This window comes from Triturus cristatus, chromosome 7 (genome assembly GCF_964204655.1).
Source record: "Triturus cristatus chromosome 7, aTriCri1.1, whole genome shotgun sequence".
In the NCBI taxonomy this organism is placed as follows: Eukaryota; Metazoa; Chordata; class Amphibia; order Caudata; family Salamandridae; genus Triturus; species Triturus cristatus.
The window spans coordinates 1,850,913,299-1,850,938,866 of record NC_140590.1 but is presented as its reverse complement, the minus strand read 5'-3'; the positions used below and the strand labels follow the sequence as shown (position 1 = coordinate 1,850,938,866).

Sequence of the window (25,568 nt, the reverse complement as noted above, 5' to 3'; positions counted from 1 at the left end):
CAAATAGCAGCTTTTTGCTATTTGGTGATCGCAAACCGCGATCTACAAATGTGTATCACACATTAAGTGATTCCCAGTGGGTTGCATGCACATAGACCTATTTCATTCATATTCATGAGGTAGGTCTCAGTTTGACCCATTGGGAATCGCTAAAATCTCAGATGGTGGCTTGCTAGGGTTATCATACCACCATGTCTGTGATTGCTTTTAAATAAAGCAATGTTTTAAAATGCAGCCCATTTCCCTAAAGGAAAATGGGATGCGTTTCAAAGTCAAATTTGCTTTTAATTTTTAAGTAGCGCTTGTGAAGTCTCATGTACTCAATATATCTTAAGAGGGAGCTCTTATCAGTTCCCATTACCATGTTCATTCTCTTTTGTATAGAGGCTCTTAAATTTTTTATTTAAAAAAAATTTAGAACTTCCCCCTGGCTGCACGCATTTACAATATTTCTACTAAAGCTGCTCACACTGTTTAAGCCCCATTCACTGTCAAGATAAGATCTCTGCGTACGGAAAAGGCAGTCAGCTTCTAACCGTATGGTGGAATGTTTGCTTTTTATTACTTAGTTGTGTAAAGCAGATGCTTTAGCCTTGGAACTTTGTGGCATTTTCTATTTATGCCTCAGTACCTTTCTTTACACTTTGTAAGCATTATCGGATTTTTATTTCCCCCTAACGTAATCTATTTGGTAATTATGATCATGTTTTAATAAACATTGCACATTAAAATAAAGTTAATCTACCTGAGCTATGTTATATTTTACTACTAAACAGGCAGCAACCAGTGCAGTTACCTTGCAGGTACTAGGGTCAGGATTTGAATGGCGCTGCAGGTGCAGTGACACTGGGGCCCAAAGCTCTAGGAGCCCCATTAAATACCAAATATTGTAATATTTGATTATTAAGCAGGCAGTCACAAGTGCAGTTACCTTACAGGTAGACCTTATAGGGTCATGATTTGAATGGTGCAGTGGCACCGGGCCCAACAGTAGAATGAACTACTCTAAACCCATATTATTGCTATTACATCAATTAATTCTATTTCCCTCTTTCGCTTTTTTATTTTTAAATGTTGCTATTACTTACCCACACTATACCACACGTCACATCACAATATAGAGCCTTTTTGTACATAAACAGTCATAACACTAACAGACTTTCTGGAACTTATATTGTACAACTACTCAGCAAGCTACAACTTGAAACAAAAAAACTGCTTATTAATCACATAGCGAAATCTAATGCATTTACCAGTGCTTATTTAAGAGTAGGCAGTGGTCCCTTGGACCACTACCTGTTCTTAAAAAATGTTTTCAACAACCTTCACGAAGAGGCTCCCTTAGGGAGTCCTTCCCATTTGAGAATGGGTTCCCACCATCTTTCAATTGGTGGTAAAATGCAAATGTTTTGTGATCACGTTTCGGTTTTAAAACATTCACACATACCACTGCGAGTCGTTATTAGGAAGGGGTGCCCCTAACGCATGCCTTCGAATACTGAATTGCAAACCCGATTTGAGATTTGGTAATAGGAAACCAAATCGCAAATTGGTCCTTTGTGTCCGCCAAAAAGCATTTTTTAATGTACAAGGGCCCAATTCTGCGAATCGGGCTGTTGGTGACCTCAAAGCTCTGCACATCCGGGCCCATGTTGCTTCAGAAATTGAAAGGGTGGTTAAAGTTCTCTTCATGGCTCTCACTCACAGCATTCTCTTCTGTGTCCTTGCAGATTCCACCTACAAAAAAGGCGGACCTCGCCTATGTGACCGTAACGGCCGACGATCGCAAGGAGCGGAAAAGTGTAGTGGTCAGCAATGTTGGAAACGTTTGCGCCGTGGAGAATGACAAGCCCTTCTACAAGGCTAGCGACACAGGTAAGAGTGGGCAAGCTGTGGTTCCTCACCACCACATCTTCATCTTACAAGGCATTTGTTAGAACCTGTTCAGGGGCCACTGGGGCTACATGACTGCAACTGTGGCGCCCGAGGCATTTTAGCGACGATATATACCTCTGGGTAGGATTCGTTACGCTTTATCAAATGAGATTAACATAACCACTGCTGTCCTAGGGCCTCCAAACTGAGCACCAGGCACAGTTTCAGCACAGAACCCTCACCATAATGGGGTTCGCAGTCCACGTCCTCTCAAGCAGGTAGTGTTGGGTATCAGAGGCCTACGTTTAAGTTATTAATAGAATAGAATAAGGATTGTCCAATGAGAGAAGCACTTTAATAAAGCTAAACAAAGTAACCCACAAAGGAAAGTGCCCATAGGCACAGGTTGCATTGCAGTTAAGAGACGAAAAATAGTCCTAAGCACGTGGACTTCGAAGTCTGTCATGGGTGCAGCGTAAGCGGACCATTGGGTTGGTGGCCCGTAAACTCGTTCTACAATCCCACATTCACTGGTTACCTGCAACCTCCACCGTAGCCCTGCCAAAACCCAAAGGATTCCCAATGTCTGAGCAAGGGTTGAGAGGTACAGGAGTCGCCTTCGCATACTGGCAGCGAGGTCCCAAGGGTTCAGAGGTACAGGAGTCGCCTTAGCATACTGGCAGCGAGGTCCCAAGGGTTGAGGTGCAGGGGTCGCCTCAGCATACTGGCAGCGAGGTCCCAAGGGTTGAGAGGTGCAGGAGTCGCCTTCACATACTGGCAGCGAGGTCCCAAGGGTTCAGAGGTACAGGAGTCGCCTTTGCATACTGGCAGCGAGGTCCTAAGGGTTGAGGTGCAGGGGTCGCCTCAGCATACTGGCAGCGAGGTCCCAAGGGATGAGAGGTGCAGGAGTCGCCTTCGCATACTGGCAGCGAGGTCCCAAGGGTTGAGAGGTACAGGAGTCGCCTTAGCATACTGGCAGCGAGGTCCCAAGGGTTGAGAGGTACAGGAGTCGCCTTTGCATACTGGCAGCGAGGTCCCAAGGGTTGAGGTGCAGGGGTCGCCTCAGCATACTGGCAGTGAGGTCCCAAGGGTTGAGAGGTGCAGGAGTCTCCTTCGCATACTGGCAGCGAGGTCCCAAGGGTTGAGAGGTGCAGGGGTCGCCTTCGCATACTGGCAGCGAGGTCCCAGGGGTTGAGGTGCAGGGGTCGCCTCAGCATACTGGCAGTGAGGTCCCAAGGGTTGAGAGGTGCAAGAGTCTCCTTCGCATACTGGCAGCGAGGTCCCAAGGGCTGAGAGGTGCAGGAGTCTCCTTCGCATACTGGCAGCGAGGTCCCAAGGGTTGAGGTGCAGGAGTCGCCTTAGCATACTGGCAGTGAGGTCCCAAGGGTTGAGAGGTGCAGGAGTCGCCTTCGCATACTGGCAGCGAGGTCCCAAGGGTTGAGGTGCAGGGGTCGTCTTAGAATACTGGCAGTGAGGTCCCAAGGGTTGAGAGGTGCAGGAGTCGCCTTCGCATACTGGCAGCGAGGTCCCAAGGGTTGAGAGGTGCAGGAGTCGCCCTCGCATACTGGCAGCGAGGCCCAAGGGTTGAGAGGTGCAGGAGTCTCCTTAGCATACTGGCAGCGAGGTCCCAAGGGTTGAGAGGTGCAGGGGTCACCTTCGCATACTGGCAGCGAGGTCCCAAGGGTTGAGAGGTACAGGAGTCGCCTTAGCATACTGGCAGCGAGGTCCCAAGGGTTGAGAGGTACAGGAGTCGCCTTTGCATACTGGCAGCGAGGTCCCAAGGGTTGAGGTGCAGGGGTCGCCTCAGCATACTGGCAGTGAGGTCCCAAGGGTTGAGAGGTGCAGGAGTCTCCTTCGCATACTGGCAGCGAGGTCCCAAGGGTTGAGAGGTGCAGGAGTCTCCTTCGCATACTGGCAGCGAGGTCCCAAGGGTTGAGAGGTGCAGGGGTCGCCTTCGCATACTGGCAGCGAGGTCCCAAGGGTTGAGAGGTGCAGGAGTCTCCTTCGCATACTGGCAGCGAGGTCCCAAGGGTTGAGAGGTGCAGGGGTCGCCTTCGCATACTGGCAGCGAGGTCCCAGGGGTTGAGGTGCAGGGGTCGCCTCAGCATACTGGCAGTGAGGTCCCAAGGGTTGAGAGGTGCAAGAGTCTCCTTCGCATACTGGCAGCGAGGTCCCAAGGGTTGAGGTGCAGGAGTCGCCCTCGCATACTGGCAGCGAGGTCCCAAGGGTTGAGAGGTGCAGGAGTCGCCTTAGCATACTGGCAGCGAGGTCCCAAGGGTTGAGAGGTACAGGAGTCGCCTTAGCATACTGGCAGCGAGGTCCCAAGGGTTGAGAGGTACAGGAGTCGCCTTTGCATACTGGCAGAGAGGTCCCAAGGGTTGAGGTGCAGGAGTCGCCTTAGCATACTGGCAGTGAGTTCCCAAGGGTTGAGAGGTGCAGGAGTCGCCTTAGCATACTGGCAGTGAGGTCCCAAGGGTTGAGAGGTACAGGAGTCGCCTTCGCATACTGGCAGCGAGGTCCCAAGGGTTGAGAGGTGCAGGAGTCTCCGTCGCATACTGGCAGCGAGGTCCCAAGGGTTGAGAGGTACAGGAGTCTCCTTCGCATACTGGCAGCGAGGTCCCAAGGGTTGAGGTGCAGGGGTCGCCTCAGCATACTGGCAGTGAGGTCCCAAGGGTTGAGAGGTGCAGGAGTCGCCTTCGCATACTGGCAGCGAGGTCCCAAGGGTTGCGGTACAGGAGTCGCCCTCGCATACTGGCAGCGAGGTCCCAAGGGTTGAGAGGTGCAGGAGTCGCCTTCGCATACTGGCAGCGAGGTCCCAAGGGTTGAGGTGCAGGAGTCGCCCTCGCATACTGGCAGCGAGGCCCCAAGGGTTGAGAGGTGCAGGAGTCTCCTTCGCATACTGGCAGCGAGGTCCCAAGGGTTGAGAGGTGCAGGAGTCTCCTTAGCATAATGGCAGCGAGGTCCCAAGGGTTGAGAGGTGCAGGAGTCGCCTTCGCATACTGGCATCGAGGTCCCAAGGGTTGAGAGGTGCAGGAGTCGCCTTCGCATACTGGCATCGAGGTCCCAAGGGTTGAGAGGTGCAGGAGTCGCCTTAGCATACTGGCAGCGAGGTCCCAAGGGTTGAGAGGTACAGGAGTCGCCTTAGCATACTGGCAGCGAGGTCCCAAGGGTTGAGAGGTGCAGGAGTCTCCTTCGCATACTGGCAGCGAGGTCCCAAGGGTTGAGGTGCAGGGGTCGCCTTAGCATACTGGCAGCGAGGTCTCAAGGGTTGAGGTGCAGGGGTCGCCTTCGCATAGTGGCAGCGAGGTCCCAAGGGTTGAGGTGCAGGGGTCGCCTTCGCATACTGGCAGCGAGGTCCCAAGGGTTGAGTTACAGGAGTCGCCTTCGCATACTGGCAGCGAGGTCCCAAGGGTTGAGTTACAGGAGTCGCCTTCGCATACTGGCAGCGAGGTCCCAAGGGTTGAGGTGCAGGAGTCGCCTTCGCATACTAGCAGCGAGGTCCCACCTCTGGAGAGCGCGAGCCCCTCCTGCCCCAATGTTGGGAGCTTCGCGTAAAATGTGACCAGTCGGTGGACTTCAGATTCCAGCAGGAGAATGGACCCAAAGCTGAAGACCCCTCCCAAACCAGGGAAGGGCCCACCTTCAGGGCTTCCATAATCCTCTACTTGTAGACAGGATCCGCGCAGCATTTCTGGTGTCGGCAACAGTCTGGAGCCTGCCGATGCGCTTGCACTCTCGTTTATTGTCACAGCAAGAAAATAGTGTTTGAAGCATGACTAGGGGTGCAGCGAGACCCCTTCCAGCACTCTGGTTTCCTCCTACTTTGCTTCCACACTGGTTTGCACTTCAAGGTTGTCCCTTCCAGTCTGCTGCTGGAGGGCTACTCGCCCGGCAGGCTTTGGTGCCGGGGCTGTACAACAGCTTCTACCCTCATGTCTGGAGTCTGACTGTCAGTGACACCAGCCCTGGATCTCAGGAATTCCTCTGATACGTTAGAGTCCCAGCTTTTCAATTCAGCACTTGCTTTATGCGGCACTTGAAGAGCCATGGAAGATGCATAAAGTAAGCAAACAAGTAACCGTGTCACCCACACGTGACCCTAAACACCACACCATCTCCTGGACCGTACATCAGCTTTTCAAAAAGCATAAACCCCATGGTGTAGAGTAGTACAGTTGTGGGTGTAAGTAACTAAAGCATCAATAGAGACAGCCAAAAGGGGGGAAGCAGCATAAATGACAAGGCTGTGCCTGTGTTGGAAGTAAGAAAGCACATTGCGCATCCAGGAATAATCCTGAAACGCTTACATAATAAAAAAGTGGATGACAAAAAGATGAGGGAAAAACACGTGCTTGGGCCATGCTTCAAGGAAGGGAGAAAAACTAATGGTATGCTGACTGTGTGCTTCACAGCACAAGGCGAGACCTCGCGCTGCCCGCTGCTCTGACCTTACTAGAAACGGGCATCCGCAAAGCAGTAGTTCTGGCAAGCTGGTGCAGTGGGTATAGTATTGCCAGCATATGCCACAAAAGCGAACCTAGAAACCCTCTGTCCCCCCTAAAGTAGTGGATATGTGCTTGCAATAAAAATTTAAATTACACTGTTCAGTCTGGGTGCTTCCTAGCTGGCAGGCGAACTTAGACCAGGCGTAGAACCATTTTTAATTTTAATGCACATCACCATGAAAATATTATTCCTAAATGTTCTATTGGCGTTGAATCTCTAGAACTGGAACATGATGATTAAACAAACAAGGAAAAATAAAGTGTTAATAAGAAATACAAAAACCCAAAGAGAATCATTTACAAAATAAAGTACTGTGCACTCGGCACTGCCTCTGAAGTGCGTTTCTATAGAGGCAGAAGTGGACACGTGATCGGATAAATGGCGTCCATCGCTGACGCGCGCATCATGATGGGTGGAAGCAAAATGTGAATGGCACAACCGACCAATGGATGAAGAGGACTGACCCAGGCCTTCTCCATGGATAGATGTGTACATTATTATCTTTTATGAAATGGTTTACGTGAGGCTGCAAGACTTTTCTCTAGGCCAGACCTAGGAAACGCACAGAACCTGATCCACAAAGGGCACTCGTGGTGAAGGCCTGACAGTTGTAGGGGGAGGCTCCGCACCCAGGGCGGGGATCTCTGCAGAAGTGCAAAGACTCCACTACGACTGCGGGGCTTCCGCCGCCAGTGCGGGGGCTCTCCTACGACTGCGGGGCTTCTGCTGCCAGTGCAGAGGCTCCCCTACGACTGTGGTGCTTCTGCCGCGAGTGCGGAGGCACCCCTACGACTGCGGGGCTTCCGCCGCGAGTGTGGAGGCACCCCTATGACTGCAGTGCTTCCGCTGCCAGTGCGAGGGCTCCCCTACGACTGCGGGGCTTCCGCTGCCAGTGCGGGGGCTCCCCTACGACTGCGGTGCTTCCGCCGCAAGTGCAGGGGCTCCCCTACGACTGCGGGGCTTCCGCCGCGAGTGCGGAGGCTCCCCTACGACTGCAGAGGCCCTTTTGAATCAGGTCCCCATATTATCGTAGTCTCAACTGTCCACTCAAAGCCTACAACGGTTTAGGGCTTTTGTTTGCAAAGCCATACCTTTCACCCCTTTACTATAGCTCCCTGGTGATGATGTCACTCCTCTGACACCTCATTGTAGGAGAGTAGGGTCTGCTTTCTATGTTCACCCCCACTTTTTCTTTTGCTTTACTGGTTTTCGACTTCGATGTGGCTGTGGGCCTGCTAATCAGACCCACAGCCCTGCTGTTCTCTCTCTAAATTAATACTATGTACTTTAGGTGCATAACCCATTTGGATAGGATCACCTTATTGGCCCCTGTACAGTGTACCCTAGGTACCCAGGGCATAGGTGTACCCTAGGCCTACCAGGGTCTGCAGCATGCATTATGCCACCCCTGGCCTGGCCTTCCATTTTGACACAACTGGCTGATCACTCAGCTGGGGCAAGGTCGTGTAATCACCCCTTGCTTAGGTGTAGTATTCCTATACCTAGTTTACATATAGACACATGTGTACCTATCAGTCACTCCTATGGCAGGCCTTAACAATCCTGGAGGCAGAGTGCTTGGTAACATGTGAGATGGTGCTCTAGCATGAGCTGAACCTGTCTGCAGCTTGCGGAACCATGTCCTTATAGCTGTTCTATGATATAGCCTACCATATACTCTTAAAGTGCCTTATAATCTTAAACGGTTATGGTAACTATGGTTTGGCTTTATCGAAACATGTCGTGTAAGGTGTCTAACACTGTGGAATAATACCCCCATACCATTTCTGGACATGAGGATATTATTCCCCCCTTCTAGAGGGAAAGACATGTTAAGATCATACTTCACTGTTAGCCTCTGACCAAAGCCTCAGCATCACAAAATGGATGCTGCTGCCACGACACAAGTCTGACCTCCTGCTGCTGAGAGTGATCCCAGCCAGGGAGGCCTGGACAATAGGTTTCCTGCTTGGGGAGGTGCTAGCACCTCCCCAGACAGCCTTTAGTGTATTGGGGCAGGGTGGGCTGAAAGGAATGAGACATGCCTGGGGCACACAAGGTGTTCCTTGCACAGTCCAGTTCAAACCGGCGCTGGGGCACTCCAGCCCCAGCTCTGGCGCGAAACTGGACAAAGGGAAGTGGGTGTAACCACCCCCTCCCAGGTCCCACCCATAAGGCGTGACCTAGCAGGTATCCCAGCCCCCCAGATTAGTATAAGAGTGGGAGTTGGGCCTCAAGACTTTAGATTATCCTGAACCTGCAACTTGAACAGAAACTCTGGACCTTCGACATTCGACGAAAGAAGAAGACTGAAGAATCTCCCTTGTGGCCAAGGAGTGGCTACCCTGTGCAAACAGGCACCATCAAGAGACTACCCTTTGCTTTGCCCAAGTTCTACGAGGAACCGACTGCAGAGCCCGACCAGAGCCTTGACTTCCAGACTTCTCCGACCCTGATCCACATCCACAGCAGAGCTGAGATCCGTGGAGGTGACGAGCGACGTGGGACCGGCTACCTGGGAAAAGTGGCTAGTATCTTCAAGCGCAGCTTCTGAGGCACCCTCGAAGTTGTGCACCGGGGATTGAGAAGCCCCAACCCCAAGCACCATCTGCACCGAAGATCAGCCCCCCACACTCCACGAGTCCTGCGTGGGGCCCTTCAGCATTTTCCTGCTTGCCGCGTCTGTCCGGTTGCTTGCCCGCTGGCTAGTGGCCTTTGTGACGACGCATCCTGTAATCTTCACCGCTGGTTTGGCTCCTCCAGACTGGCTCCTGCTTCTTTGAAAAAGAGAAGCACCCCAGACCTTCCTGATCTGCACCAGAAGCAAGTCCTTCATTCTGCGTGGGTTCCGCTTGCCAAGGCTTGGTGAATCCTAGTCCAACTTCGACGCCGCCGACAGCAAGAGCCTTCGTGGGACAGCTCGCCTCCTGGTCCTGGTCGTCCTCGACGCTTCCTGGTCCTCGTGGCTGCAGCGACAAGCTTCACCTTCACCTGCAATCTTCACGACATCGCCTGGTTCCTTCCTGGTTCCACGTGGTCACTGGCTAGTGACCTTGACTCTGTCCCTTCTGCTTGCAGGTCTCCTCTCTTCTTGATCCCAGCCTTGAGATCCACCGGACACTCTTCACTGACTGCCTGTCAGCATCTTTCTTCAGGCATCCATAGGAGTCGACGACGAAACCCGACGCAACTTCACCCCTATGCACCCGCAGCCTGTGGGCTAGGTAACTTGGGTACTCCGGGGCTCATCAGGATAGTGACTATCCTAGTGTCTAGTTTTCAAGTCTCGACTTCCTAGCTACTCCGGAAGTGTCCTAAATCTATCTATTTCTAAACTGTACTATTGCTAGTGACTTTTACGCATTACGCGTGAGTGTTTCCACTCTGCATCTGAATCCAGTGGGCCTCCCACTTCCTAACCTTTGGTAGTATAGTGTAGCCCCAGCGATTCCCTAGGCCTAGGCCTATCCTATTTCCGTGACAGTGGTCCTTATACCACTTACTTAGTATATGGTTTGCGTGGCCCCTAGGGCCTAACTGTATTACTTACCTGTGTGACTTAATGTATGCATAAATAAGACTGTGTTGTACTTACCTCTAATCTCATAAAGAGTGCTGAGGGTTTGTTTAGAATAAATACACTTTATTTTATATATATATCTGTTGTGGTGTCCTTTCATTTGGTATTCAAGGGATTATATATGGTATCACAGCTGGCTTCACATGCCATTCAGAGTTTAGCCTAAGACTGCTCTTGTCCATGCTACCACTAGGATAGCTGGTCTATAAGGTTGACTTAACAAACAATCACCATAAGGGTATTTGGACTGATATAAGGTGTACACTAGAACTAGTGACATCATACATCAGGCCAACTTCTCACACTCATTGGTTGTTTGTTCCATCGACTCAGATGCAGATTCCTCACAGGTGAAGCCTGTTCATTCGGTTTACTGTGGGTCCGTCCACCAGGGAGTGGTGACCCTTTTTTGGGAATGTTCTGTCCAGTGACACTGGTCCTAGCTTTGTATCGTAAATATGTGCAGTGCGGTGCAGTTGTTCTAGGCGCTATCCTGGTGACTTCCCTTCAAACCTTTTTCTCTTTTCTCTCCACAGTGAAATTTCGTATCATTTGTTTGAACGGCACTTTGTTTCCAATTCAAGAAACGGTGAGTCTGAGATCCCCCGCCTAAGCCAAGGGGGGTTTTATTCCCGTTGTTGGGTTGATACTACTTGTGTAGAGCAGGAGTGTCCATGATGGGTCTAGAAGGGCTGGATCAATGCCAGATTTTCAGGATAACTACTGCCTGTGTAAATTAGTTCGGTTTAGAGCCCTTGTATGTGAGCTAGCCTAGACTGGTGGCTGAGTGGAGCAATGCGTCCACCGGAGGGGGGGGGTATGTTCAACTTCATGGTCGGGGGTATGTTCAACTTCATGGTCACAGGTTCAAATCCCAGCAGCTCCACTCAGCCTATCATTCTTCTGAGGTCGATCAAATGAGTACCGTTGAGTTGGGTAACAAACCCCTCTTGCGCGCCCAGATACCCTTGAGTGAACGTGCTCTTTACAAATACACGTTATGTTATTGTAAGTACCTTTATCTTGGACACCCCTGGTGAGGAGTAATGGGGGAGTGGAGTGAGATGTAATTTGGGAATGTGAGAACCTTTCTGCTCAGACTGGGAAATGAAAGCAAGATTCAGCATCCCCTGTGGATGTCTCTTGGGGGGTGGCAGGTACCAGAGACTTGGAAAAGATGGCTCCATTTCAGGAGCAGAGTTCAAAGTGAGGGAAAGCAGAGTTCAAAGCGAGGGAAAGCACATCTTGAGCTGCAGCCACAGCAGTCAGGATGCCAAGAACCACTGTCACTTACGACTGCGGTTCGGTACCCAGAAAAGAGCCTCTAACGATGGTCTCTGTGTAAACAGTCGGGTGAGAGGCATTCAGAGCAGAAGGCCAGACAGCCTCCATTTTGGAGCCACCCACGTGTCTCCTTGGACACTTGTGTGGTCTCACTCCTGAATACTGGTGCTCTCTTGCAGGGTCAGTGGACGTGTTTAGCTGTTTGTGCTTATATTTTGGGGTACAGCAATCACCTCGTTGGCCCGTGATGGCTGATGCCACCCTACCCTATCCTTGTGAGAAAAGTAATGGAAGACTTAATGTAATCACTTCTAATAATCCGTTGGGCAGGATGCCTTTTTGAAACGATTGCACAGTTGCCCAAAAGGCTCCCTTTGGAGCCTGCACACCTGGCAGGTTCATGTCCAGTGTCTCTTCTCACCTGCCACTTGGGTGCTTGAAAAATCAACGGGACATAACAAATGTTTAGTGAAATATTTAATGTGATTTACTTCCCAACTGGACAACAGTCTATTCATCTTGAAGACTGAGGCGCATGGCTCGTGACTTGGTCTATTGCGCTCATCCGGTCCTCAACGAAGTAAATGCGGAGCAGCCTGGGGCCTCCTGTCCGGCTGGTCCCACACAGACCACCGGTGCAATGACCTGAATCACTGCTTCACCAGGAAGGTACAGCACATCACCATGCACCTGGCACTCTCTATAATATGCCCTCGCTCCACCCCTGGGTGGACAGGATGTGGCCTCCTATTACACGCTGAGCTCCCCAACATCTTTGATTCCCTCCAGACCACTGCCTATGGAGATCCCACGCTCCTACATTGTAAGATCTCTCATGGAGATCCGTTGCGCTCCTCTCATAGCCCTACCAAGGACCTGCCCTCAAAGCCCCCGCCTATGAAGACAAGACCCCACGCTCCTACATTGTAAGATCTCTCATGGAGATCCGTTGCGCCTCCTCTCATAGCCCTACCAAGGACCTGCCCTCAAAGCCCCCGCCTATGGAGACGAGATCCCACGCTCCTACATTGTAAGATCTCTCATGGAGATCCGTTGCGCCTCCTCTCATAGCACTACCAAGGACCTGCCCTCAAAGCCCCCGCCTATGGAGACGAGATCCCATGCTCCTACATCGTAAGATCTCTCACGGAGATCCGTTGTGCCTCCTCTCATAGCCCTACCAAGGACCTGCCCTCAAACCCCCCGCCTATGAAGACAAGACCCCACATCCATCCTTTGTAAGATCTCTCATGGAGATCCGTTGCGTTCCTCTCATAGCCCTACCAAGGACCTGCCCTCAAAGCCCCCGCCTATGAAGACAAGACCCCACATCCATCCTTTGTGAGATCTCTCATGGAGATCCGTTGTGCCTCCTCTCATAGCCCTACCAAGGACCTGCCCTCCAAGCCCCCGCCTATGAAGACAAGACCCCACATCCATCCTTTGTAAGATCTCTCATGGAGATCCGTTGTGCTCCTCTCATAGGCCTACCAAGGACCTGTCCTCAAAGCCCCCGCCTATGAAGACAAGACCCCACATCCATCCTTTGTAAGATCTCTCATGGAGATCCGTTGCGCCTCCTCTCATAGCCCTACCAAGAACCTGCCCTCAAAGCCCCCGCCTATGAAGACAAGACCCCACATCCATCCTTTGTAAGATCTCTCATGGAGATCCCATCGCACCCTCCTCAGTATGGTCATCCCCTAACCCTACCCAGGACCTTCTGCAGCAAAATGTTCTAAGCAATTCACCCATCGGTGTCATTTAGAGGTTGCAGCTGCGACCCCCCACCCCCCTTGGCTTGCCCCTTGCGGCCTCTGGCACTGCCTTTGCGACCCCTGGCCTCTCAGTGGCAAAATCAGTGCCAGGAATATAAGGGCACCTCGTCCTTCTGGATGTCTGTTGCGGCACCACTTTCCTTGTTTCCGTAAAGTTTTTATTCCACTAATGGTGAATAATATTTTATTAATCATTATTACGGACATGAACGAATGAATCTTTTTTAAATGCATGTTGTGTGCATGCTTGTGAGTAAGAGTGTGTTTAAGCGAGGGGGTGTTTGGGGCCTGGGGTGTTTGGGGCCTGGGAGTTCTGGTTAGGGGCCAGGGAGTTCTGGTTAGGGGTGTTTGGGGCCAGGGGTGTTTGGGGCCAGGGAGTTCTGGTTAGGAGTGGGGCATCCATCTCCCTTTGACCTTCATCAGTACTTGGTATAAAAATGACTACTGCTAAACCATATTTAAAAGCTGGTGACTCTTATATGACGCTTAATAGAGTGACCGTTGTTTGCCTCTTGAATGAGGTCTCTCATTTTTCAGCAATCCTGTCTTTTTTAGGTATGCCTCCTTCATGGGTTGCTAAACTGAATGTTTCTCTTTTCTCTTCCAGTTCTCCATGGTGGAATTGCGTGTAAGTTTTTATTCTTCCCTCACTTGTATTGTTGGTGTGAACACCTCCAGCGTGATGGTCTGTGATGGTGGGGTGCCCACGTTGAGGCTGTGAAACCACCTCCTGCAGTGAGGCCTTCACTTGGGGGTCTAGAGTGTGGATAGGGGGCTCTGGGCACGAGCGCCTCTATCCCTGCGTATATGTGCCTGGATATGGTTCATTCGTTAATTCACGGTGTAATCAAACAAGCATTTGCAATGCAATAGGCCTCGCATTTGTGAAGACTGGAGCTCTTGCTGTTGAAATGACAATGTTTTTTACTGTCTTCTGTATGCAGTGGAGTGATGATATTTGCATAGCGCTATTGCCATTCGTATGACCCTGAGGCGCTGGAGCACCAGACCATGGGGAACAGGTTATGAGGGAGCGGAGACGAGAGTAATATGCTGGCTGGAAAAAAAGTAACAACAATGGAATGATGTGCTCATGAAGCCAGATCATTTCAAACAGGACTCTGTATTTCACAAACATGACACATAATCCATAATCTCCGATAACAACAAACGCATCGGAGCTCAAAGGAAAGCAAAAAAGCCTGACCCGCGGTGCCGGGCACTGGCATGGTCTCTCCAGTTGAATCTGCCACCGTACAGTTGCGGATTGTTGAGGTCCGGTACTAAACTGGCACTAATGAGGTTAATCCTTCCCCACCCAGTAGTTGTCGCAGATGTTGTTCTTAGTAAAGCGCTCTCACCCACCCCCTCGGCCTTTTATGAACAATAAAAAGAAAAACCTTCAAAATGAACATAGATGCACAGACACACAAACGTGGAAGCACAGATGCAAAGAAACATGCATACACAGACCAGGCACACCTTTGGAAACCCAGCCACCTGCAGCCGTATACACAGATCGCTGCAACCACACAAGCATACGTACACGCACTCATGCACACATGCATGCACCGACGAGCACATACAGACACGCGCACAGACGTGCACATAAGCAAGCCTGCACATGCAGCATTACCAAGAGGATCTACATTTACACACATATACAAGCACACATATGCAGGCACACATATGCAGGCACTCCTACATACACTACGCACATGTGCACACTCAGACACACATGCATGGAGGCGTTCACCCGCACATATACACGCACACGCTCTTGTCTCATTCTTGTCAGTAACTTCAATTAAATATTTATTTGACGCCTTTGGAAGATGCAAGCCTTTGAAGTGCTCTGATGGGGGCAGTGGGCGGGTTGAAGCAGCCTCGGTGTAGGAGGCGGCTGCAAGTAAGGACGCGGGAGGAGGGGAGACTGCCTGCTAGAACATGCGCTCTCATGGAGTTCGACAATAAACATGTTAATTCAAGTCTGCAGTGAGGCAACATGCTCATTTCCCTCTTCACACAAACTATGTACAGGTCTTTCCTAAACCACAGCTGTGCAGGTTCAGGAGACCCTCATTGACTGGTTTCTAACGGGAGGTTTGAAGCGTCCTGTCAGTCTGTGATGGTACAGTACAAAAGACGCCAGCGAGAGTGGCACTCACCTTGTGAGCAGCCTGAAGCTTCCCAAGAGCTGCACCTGCCCTGCAGGGATGGCTTGGAGAAGATCCAGCGTCCAGAGCCGCCCAGTGTGCCCTCCATGTCCTTGCGCAACTGCTGTCGCCGCCTCGCACTGCTACCGCGTGCTCCTACTTGGTTATTGTGTCCGCAAAGGTGGAATTCAGGCGAGCCACGCTTTGTGAAAATATCAAACACCACAGCCATTGGTAACAAAAATGAATCTGGGTAGCCATTGTGAAAGCGCACATGGCGTGCTGCAAATAGAAACCAGAAGCGGCGGCCATTGCTAAAACTGGTGTCCCATATGTGCTATGTACATTAAGCAAATGGTTCTCTCAAACGGCTAATGAAAGCTACAGAGTAAGGACACATCTAAGAGGGGCTGTCCTTATAGGAGGTAACAGGAGAGGAAGGTACTAAGGAGAAGGGGTATAACACAGGCCCCCGCAGTAGCCCCCGCGGTAGCCCCAGCCCAGTACCCTGTCAGCAGAGCTCCTGAGTGTGGTCGGAGGGGGCCCCTTTCATGCACTTTGCAGATGGGCTCCCTCAAGTTTCGTTACGCCACTACTAGGCCTATTGACGAATCCAAACCCATCCTTTACAAAGGACAAGAAGAGGAGCCAATTGTAAAGATGGGCAGAGCTTAATGCCCATATACTGAATACGGCATATCTCCAAGACCGAGCAAGCGCTGCCTACGCTAGACCTAAACACCGTATTAAATAACATAATGGCATACTTTGTACTCATTTGACTGCAGTCTAGTCTTAAAAAAATGAGAACTGGTGTGAACACCCGTTCAAAAATTTATATTCTTGTTAATGATAAAGACCCATATGAGGACCTGAATTACTTAATTGGGTGTTCCTGGCGAAGACTAGGACCGTGCACTTCATTACCAAAAAAGAAATGCACTGCCCTAAGCGTAGGGTTGAACTCTGGCAGTTCGTGCATTCGCTTCGGAGAGCGGTTATGAAAGGCAGGTGCACCTTTTACTAGAGACGGACTAGGCTCAATTGGAAGAGAGAGGAAAAGGCGCCCCCTACTGTTGGGTACAGTGCATTACCATACTCCTCCCTCCTAGGGAAATTACAGGGGTGTCCCTGGCATCCACTGTGTCCTCTCCCTCCCAAAGAGCTCACTAGCGTGCTGTGCACTGACTGCCCACCACCTATTTGGCACACTAGTACCCACCTCTTGACAGGTTCTTTGCATCTGCACTCATCTGGTGCCTTACTGGGCTAATGCATCCACTGTAGGGGTCTGTGTTTGACATCATGGTCACAGGATCAAGTCCTGGCAGGTCCACTCTGCCTGTGATCCTTCTCAAGTCAATGAAATGAGTACCATCAAGTTGGGTAACAAACATCTGTTATTCAGCACCAAGATACCCTTCTGGGTGAATGCACACTTACAAATGCACGTTATGTTATATCATGGCACGTGCACAAACGCAAAGTGTACCGATTTGCATGAGTCCTTGACCCCGGGTTACATGGAGTGCGGCACATATATGCTGCCCACCAGGGCACTCTTTGTGATATGGTCTCAGATACCCGGCGATCATGACAAGGTCCATCTTTCATAAGCCAGGGACACTTGCAGCTAGTGAACGTTGAAAATGGTGGGGCCTACCTGCCTCCTCCACACTGCACCAGGAAGCCTGACTCTCTAGGGGAAATTGGGTTCGCCTTCAAATTTTCAATTCTGAAATAAAATGTTTAAAATAGGGCATTTTAAATCACAACTTCCCCATAAATCGATAGGCTTCTATGGGCACCAACGAACTGTTTCTATACTTTAGTACTGTCAGACAAGTCTTACTTTGTCCCTGGGGGTTGGGGTTCACCCCCACTGCCCCATAGAAACTTTGAAACATTTGTGACGCACCAGTGCCCCACTGGTTCCCTACATGAACCTGTCCTGCTTCATGAATGTCCATGATGCTAGGCTTATGCAGAACAAACTGTCACAGCAGTGAGGGTTCTTGAAACAGGGTCAGCTATAAGGCTCCCAAACCCAGTGCACAAGGAAAACTCCAATATCCCTTTTACAGCTGGAACCACTTTGCCCCGCCCGCCAACTACCGAAAGTCTTCTGTGATTCGATTTTCCACTAGAACAAATCCACCTGAGCAAGTGGGTTCTGGTTTACTAACTTATTTGTTCTCCAAGAGGAAGGTACACTCCTTAATACTTTTTTTCCCTCTTCCTCGCTAACATTTGCGGAATCCGAACCCATCCCCGCCCTGCAAAGGCGCTCACTCCCACCCATGCCCGGAGTGAACCTCTGACTTGTTTGTTCACATTCTCGAATCTCTGTAGATCATTCCATCCCTGGGAATACTGTGTCCTGTGGTGTTATCAAGCTTTCTGCGGCCCTCCTGCCACAACACCCATCCCCTGCCCACCAAAGATTTACTAGCCTAAAAGCTTCATGTCAGCAGAACCTTTTCCAGGTGTAAGACCGGTTTGCAGATCTGACAGGCTGTAGCAGGAGTAAATTGAACTTGCGTGTGACCTTGCGAATCTGGTCTCCAGTGTCTGACTACTAGTTGTCATTGGTTCTTTTCTGTAGTTCCAGCGCTCCTTCCTCAAATGTTTTATTATCATTTGAGTAACTCTCATTTATGTGCTATTCTATATTCTCCTTTCACCTCTGACCTAGTGTAACCCCTTTCTCATCCTTTCCCTCGTGTCTATAGGACCCCTCCGGGAACCGTCTCATGCAGCAGCGTAATGTGGAGACTAAGAACAGCTACGCCTCCTTCGAATACAAGATGATTGATGAACCTCAGCTTGGGTATTACCGGATCCAGGCTGATACTGTGTCCGGGAAATCCACATACTCATCCTTCGAAGTCAAAGAATATGGTAAGAGTCCCGTCTACACATCCTTTGAAGTGACAGTGTGGTAAGAGTCACGTCTACGCGTCCTTTGAAGTGACAGTGTGGTAAGAGTCCCGTCTACACATCCTTCGACGTGACAGTGTGGTAAGAGTCCCGTCTACGCGTCCTTCGAAGTGACAGTGTGGTAAGAGTCCCGTCTACGCGTCCTTCGAAGTGACAGTGTGGTAAGAGTCCCGTCTACGCGTCCTTCGAAGTGACAGTGTGGTAAGAGTCCCGTCTACGCGTCCTTCGAAGTGACAGTGTGTTAAGAGTCCCGTCTACGCATCCTTTGAAGTGAAAGAATATGGAGAGTCATGTCTACACATCCTTTGAAGTGAGAGTACGGTAAGATTCACTTCTGTGAATCCTTTGAAGTGAGAGTATGGTAAGAGTCACATCTGTGAATCCTTTGAAGTGAGAGCACGGTAAGAGTCACATCTATGAATCCTTGGAATTGAGAGAGTACGGTAAGAGTGACATCTGTGAAACCTTTCAAGTAAAAGTACGGTAAGAGTTACATCTATGAATCCTTTGAAGTGAGAGTACGGTAAGAGTCACATCTGTGAATCCTTTGAAGCGAGAGTACAGTAAGAGTCACATCTATGAATCCTTGGAATTGGGAGAATAGGGTAAGAGTCACATCTGTGAATCCTTGGAAGTGAGAGTACGGTAAGAGTCACATCTATGAATCCTTTGAAGTGAGAGTACGGTAAGGGTTACATCTGTGAATCCTTTGAATTGAGAGTACGGTAAGAGTCACATCTATGAATACTTTGAAGTGAGAGTACGGTAAGAGTTACATCTATGAATCCTTTGAAGTGAGAATGAATCCTTGGAATGGAGAGAGTAGGGTAAGAGTCACATCTGTGAATCCTTTGAAGTGAGAGTACGGTAAGAGTTACATCTATGAATCCTTTGAAGTGAGAGTACGGTAAGAGTCACATTTATGAATCCTTTGAAGTGAGAGTACGGTAAGAGTCACATCTAGGAATCCTTGGAATTGAGAGAGTAGGGTAAGAGTCACATCTATGAATCCTTGGAATTGAGACAGTAGGGTAAGATTCACATCTGTGAATCCTTGGAATTGAGAGAGTACAGTAAGAGTCACATCTATGAATCCTTTGAAGAGAGTACAGTAAGAGTCACATCTGTGTATCCTTTGAAGTGAGAGTACGGTAAGAGTCACATCTATGAATCCTTTGAAGTGAGAGTACGGTAAGAGTCACATCTGTGAATCCTTTGAAGTGAGAGTACGGTAAGAGTCACATCTGTGAATCCTTGGAATTGAGAGAGTACAGTAAGAGTTACATCTATGAATCCTTTGAAGTGAGAGAGTAGGGTAAGATTCACATCTGTGAATCCTTGGAATTGAGAGGGTAGGGTAAGAGTCCATTCTACAGGTCCTTAGAAATGTGAGTATAGTATGTGTCGCACCTGCAAGTCCTTGGAAGTGAATGAGTACAATGGCTCATATCTACGAGAACTCCTAAGTGAAAGGGTACAACAAGTGTAAGGTCTACAAGTCCTCAGAGGTGAAATGGTTCAGTTAGTGTCACATTTACGAGTCCTCCCAAGTGAGAGTATGGTAAGCATCGTGTCTACTGGTCTTTTGGAGTGAGTACCAGAAGTGTCATTTCAACGAGTTCTTTGAAGTGAAAGACTAGGTAGGTGTCGTGAAAAGTCTGAGTCACCCATCTGCAAGGCGTTCTCCTCTCGCTTTCTTTGTTTCTGGGCATTGGTAACGGGCTATCGTGTACAGTTTGCATGGGTTTCCCAAAGTGGCATGTTTGTAGGTTTTCAGCACAGCTGAGTTTGCATGTTCGCTTGGATAATATTACATGACAGTCAATATCCAGGTCACACTTTTTGGCAGAACATTTGAGTTTCCTTGAAATGCTGGGGGTTTGGAAACCATATGGCACGCATTGGTGCAGGCTGGGGGGGGGGGGTGAGCAAAGTGTGGGGGCTGCATGGGTCCATCGAGGGACTTCCTTGAGAACAAGGGGGGGGGGTTCGTTTTATCACTGGTGATAGTGCATCGTGGTAGGAGTGGCGCAAACCAATATAGGAATAGAGCCCCACTTTTCTGCAGAGATTGGCTGGGTGTAGTGAGGGAGAGGGGTTGGGCAATCTGTGGTTGCTGGGTAAAGTGGACATCGCTCTCGGGACTGCAAGTTTTGTTGCTACATTTTACAGCTTGGCACGTCAATGTATATGTTGGTAATGTGTGTCTGTTTAATTTTTTTTCCTTAGTTCTACCCAAATTCTCTGTTAAAATGGAGGCCCCACAATCCGCGTCCTTCATCGCTGAAAGTTTACCTCTGAGGGTCTCTGGAAGGTACGTACAGTATCGGACAATGGCTCCAACATGGTGGAAACCCATAAGTAAAACCTTGAACCGACCAGAACTGATCCCGGGCCAGGTTGGGCTCCTATAAATCCACTGATTAAAAGATGTATGCGATCTCACTGGCCACCACCATGGGCCTCAACCGACCACACACTGACCAACATTTGGTGCATGTCAATGTTAGCGCTGGTTGAGCAAGGAATCTGCTTCTTCTGACATTCAAACCATCAGCATTTATATAGCGCAGCACTGTTACCCCTAGGAGTATCTGGGCGCTGTGGATGCAACATCTCCCTAGAGCTGGGTCTTGAGTTATCAGTGTCTTTGAAGGACTGCGGGGTGGAGGGAGGAGGGACACGGCAGTAAGAGGGAAGACATGAGCAGAAAGAGGCAAAATAAAGGTCAGAAGTGAACAGAAAACAAGGCAGGAAACGAGCAGTAAAGGTACAAACCGAAGGCAGCAGAGGGTGGTGGACTCCGGCAAGCTGGACAGGACTGTCCCCGGGGGAGCTGGCACACGGATACGAGATACTGGAAGTTGAGGGGGGGCAGAATGTCCAAATGTGGTTCCCTTTAAAGCCCACTGTCAGATCTTTGGACAGTAGAGCATGGCTGCTTGTGTAAGCAGGTAAAATGAAGGGTTGTATGGGGAGGAGGGGAGACGATCCTATAGCCCCTATTGTAAGACTGGACACCTTACTAACTTCGGTCACCATGTCAGTCTGTTCCCAACCTCCGCCGCCTCCTTGTGCAGAGGACTTTAAATGTTCCTCTCTGCCAGCTCCGCTCTCTCCTGTACTGCTCTCCCTCAGGGGCTGAAAATGTTCATATTATGAAGAAAGTCCATGCAAGAAGCAGAGGCCACGAGCTGAACCCCCTCTGCTCGAGGGGTGGCCTTGTGGAGGGAGTGCACCCAGAGTAGTCCACCTCTTTATTGTGAGGGTAATTATAAACCCTTACAATTGTAGAAAGAAGACATAAGTTACAAGCAGCATGACGAGTGAGGACGCAGACGCTTGGTGTCGTGGCAGGAAGACAATGTGCAAAGGAAAGAAGTCCACAAACCTAAATGCAGGAACATTACAAATTAATTGGCAATCTATCGAGTCCATTCCAAAATAAAAAGCAGGGTAGTGCTTTGAGGGCATTTAAAACCATCCTCGGTAAGACTTGTCCACAGAAGGTGCCTGATTTCCAGTTACCTCTGAACTCTAAATCAAGTTAAGAACCTTCCTTCGCCTCGTTGCTGTGGCAGCTTCAAAGCAATGCCACAACTCACCTGCTCAGCCCACCCTGGTGCAGGGCACATGTGACCCCCTTCAACCATCTTCCGAAGTCTAGCTCTGGTGACAGCAGCTGCCCCACTCAGTGTCATCGGAATAGCCCAAAAGATGTATTTTGGAGCACTGGACCGAATGCCGAGACCCCGAGTAACTCTAGTATTGTAGGCGCATGCCTAGGGGCCAGCCTGCAGGGGGCGCCTTCGCTGGGGAGCTTCTTGCAGGTTCCTTTGCTGTAAATGTTACAGCTGCACCGCCCTGCCCCCACACTCCTCCTTCCTTGCATCTGTTATGCATCCCAGTAGAGTAAGGGTGGCCCACATGAGGAGGGCGCTTAGGGTTTGGGGGGAAGAGACAGGGCTGGTGCCTTAAAATGCACTTTAGTCAGGGTGGTCACAAATCCGCTTCGGTTCTACCTCCCTGCTGACAGAGGCCTACTAGGAGGTAGACTGTAAACCTAGGGTGTGAATAAACCTCACTGACATTCCTTGCATGTTGGCTAGGAGCAGTCTCAGACATTGTCGGTACCCAGATGCACCCTGCAGCACAGGGCACCCCACATACAATACCCCAAGCATCAGTCCGATGCCCGCGGGCCCTCGAGGCTTCTGGGTAACCATGGCGGTGGGTCACTCCGCAGGCACTGAAGAGCACCGGCAGCTGCCTCCACTGAACCTCCCTTGTCTCACCAAGGCAGGATTGTTCTCCACCAGGGGTTAACAGTGCATCTCCCTCCCACCATCCCTCCTGTTATTGGAAAGAGGCCTGCTGCCCACCTTGTCATGAGCCTTCATTGGCCAATTGGCCATGGTGGTACCCGGGGCACATCCGCTAGAGATGGAGGAACCTATCCCTGCCCTCTGAAGCCCCCTCTGGGTGCAGGGAAGGCTCCATGGGTCCGTGTGGAGAGAATGGGACCCACAGAGTAACTATCGTCCCCCTGAGCAGGGGTCCCCATCTACGTGCTCAAATTACTCCGACATTACAGCGATTCACCCTGAGTGCCTTGAGGCCCATCTTCTTGATGCTAGATCACACATTCAGACTGAGCCTGCCAACTGCCTCACTAACCAGTTCGGGTCCTTCTGGGTGGGCCATGAGGGCACGCGCCCCTGACCACCCATCATCGAAGGACCGCTCCCGCTGCTCTCCTGCTGGACTCCAGCTCTTAGCTACACCTCAAGTAGAGCTTCTTGGTGCTTTCATGAGTCCCAGGCTCCTTCCTGCCAGTGGCACTCATTCCCTTACCCTCAGTCTTTCACTCCATGCTGATGGCAACATTACCACGCGAGGTTCTGGTGCCTTTCCTTGGTTGTATTAGTCTTTTGTTGGTTGTAGTGTGGCCCTGACTTTACGCCAAGATGCTGTAGTATCTATTCACGTAAGTGTTGCGACTGCTTCATTTCTGTGGTTTAACCGCATGTTTCACGTATGGTTTACCCACATGTTTAAACCTGCACAAACATGCTACACACTGGTCGCTACTCATTTTCATGCTGTCCACGCTGGTGTTTGATTTGTGCCAATTCGATATTTAGAAGGAAGTTCCGTACCTGGTAAATACCATAACTGCTTGGTGCAAAACATCTCCATTCCCAGCATCCCCCTCGGAATGGGTGATTATGGAAGAGTTCTGCAGGTTTTTCTTCCCAGCAGCAAAACTTGGAATCTGCACCATTTTCTCCACACATACCCTTGCCAGGATTTACCTGGGCAAATTAGTCCAGGTACAAATTGCAAAAAAACAATTGTTGGCTGTAATGCTGAACAATGTCAAATACTCACCCCATGTCAGATCTCTGCCTAAATCCATCGTTATTTTCCTTCCCATGCTATTCCAGTTTAAACCCAGCCATATGCATATGTCTTGACCCTGTGCCCCATGGGAACAGTCCAGCCTGAACTGCAAGCCCAGGTACTCCCTAGACCGGAACCAAGCATCCTGGGTCCTGTTTCGGGGTATCAATCCTCATCAGCCAGGATAGCATGAATCCAGTGGTGCAGTGAGCACAGGACCCACGTCTGGGCATACCCGTACCACTTGGGGTGACAAATTGCGGGATTACCGCACTGTTAGACCTGTCAGCCCTTTGGGTGGTCCCTCCTCATCATTATTTATTTTGTCCCACTTTTGCCTCAAACCCTGTTATGATTTTTCCTTTTTGGGAACCACCAGACTTTTTAGTGTTGATGCAGGGTCAGGGAGCCATTTTCCCTACCCCTGGAACTTCTGTCTGAGGGCCTGAGACACAAAATGGTGGCCACCTGTGACATCATCAGAACCCACTGGAACCTACTAGAACCTTCTGCAACATTCTGGAACCCTGTGACAGTTGGAGGCGGTTTAGAATGTTGGGAAGCTAACTCAGAGTTGGCAGTTGGAGTTGGCAGTTGGCACCTGACTGGTGAAGGGAGAGCAGCAGAAACCTGAAGGAGGAAGGAGTGAGGCAGCAGGGGTGGAAACTTGTGCCTGGAGTGGGATCCATAAACCCACCCTTGATACTAGTCCCTACTGACTGAGCCCAGCCTGGAGCCCTGTGTGGGAGAAAGCAAGAAAAACCATCTTAAGGACCTGGACAGCAGGAACAGGCCTTAAAAGTAAAGAACAGCAAGTTCCTGACCTGGTTACTGGTAACTTCTTGAAGTCCGACGTCGAGAAGCCTGGAGACCTGGAGCCCGAGGTGGAGAAGCGGCGCTGACTGGAAAGCAGACGTCGTACCCGGAGGTCGGGAGTGGAGATCGCACTCCGGAGTCGCCGGAACCTGAAGAGAATCGTGCCGGAGGTCGGGAGTGGAGGTCGCACTCCGGAGTCGCCGGAACCTGAGGAAAGGAGCACCGGAGGTCGGGAGTGGAGATCGCACTCCGGAGCCGCCAGAAGTCGACATCGAGCCAAGGCCGGCCGACGTCATCGAACCGGAGCCGCCCGAAGTCGACATCGAGCCAAGACTGCCCGACGTCATCGAACCGGAGGTCGACATCGAGCCGAGGCCGCCGACATCGAACCGGAACCGCCTACCGGCGTCGTCAAGAACTGTCATTGCGCCGAGGCCGCCGACATCGAACCAGAACCGCCTCACGGCGTCGACACAACTCCAGCGGCGTCGGAGCTTCATAAAAAGGGTAGTAAGTGGAATAGAGGGCGCCTAAGGCCCTGTGGAGCCCTAAGAGACCATCCTAGGGGCTAGAGAGGTGCTGGAACCAGCTTGATTGTGCCAGGGGTGAGCTGAGACTAATACAGAGGGGTTGTGTAGTGTGGGAGAGCCAGATCTCTAGATTCCCCCTTGATCTACCTCAGTTTAGGCCTCAGCCTTGTCCAAGCCAGGGAGTATACCCCTCAGGCCATCCAAATCTCTACAAGCTGGGATTGGGTCAAATCATCCCATAGTACCTCAGGAATGTGAACTGATTTTCAAGTGTCACTGTTGGCTTCTATTATTTATTGAGAGCACTGTATTTATTGTATTCATCCTATTTATTGCCTCACAGTATTTATTGTTTCACAGTATTTATTGTCGCACAATATTTATTGTCTCGCAGTATTTATTGCCTCATAATATTTAATTGCCTGTTACGTAATGCACTTATATTTGTGCCTTGATTCTTTATGACCTACCTTATTTATTGAATCGTTGAAGTATCATTTATTTGACGTACCCTTCCACAGGAAAAGCCTTGTGTACTGTGATTGTATTATTATTTATTTAATCAGCAACTAAGAGAAAAGAAGATAAAGAGATATATTTTCAGTATAATTTTTAAGGTGTAGTGTCGTTTTTGGAACGGATGCACGCATGGTTATTGTGTGGGTATGACGTATGCTTAACACGGTGCCTTCCTTCCCGC

At 50.1% G+C, this 25,568-nt stretch overlaps 1 protein-coding gene across 1 annotated transcript in view; it reads left to right on the top strand.

Moving 5' to 3' along the window:
• LOC146813443 (ovostatin-like) overlaps positions 1 to 25,568 on the top strand; it is a 365,994-nt gene that overhangs the window by 111,174 nt on the left and 229,252 nt on the right. Inside the window, exons 3-7 of the mRNA XM_085620205.1 lie at positions 1,731 to 1,875; positions 10,498 to 10,550; positions 13,631 to 13,651; positions 17,912 to 18,080; positions 20,349 to 20,433. Coding sequence (XP_085476331.1) covers positions 1,731 to 1,875; positions 10,498 to 10,550; positions 13,631 to 13,651; positions 17,912 to 18,080; positions 20,349 to 20,433 — 473 coding nt within the window. The remainder of the gene's footprint in view (positions 1 to 1,730; positions 1,876 to 10,497; positions 10,551 to 13,630; positions 13,652 to 17,911; positions 18,081 to 20,348; positions 20,434 to 25,568) is intronic.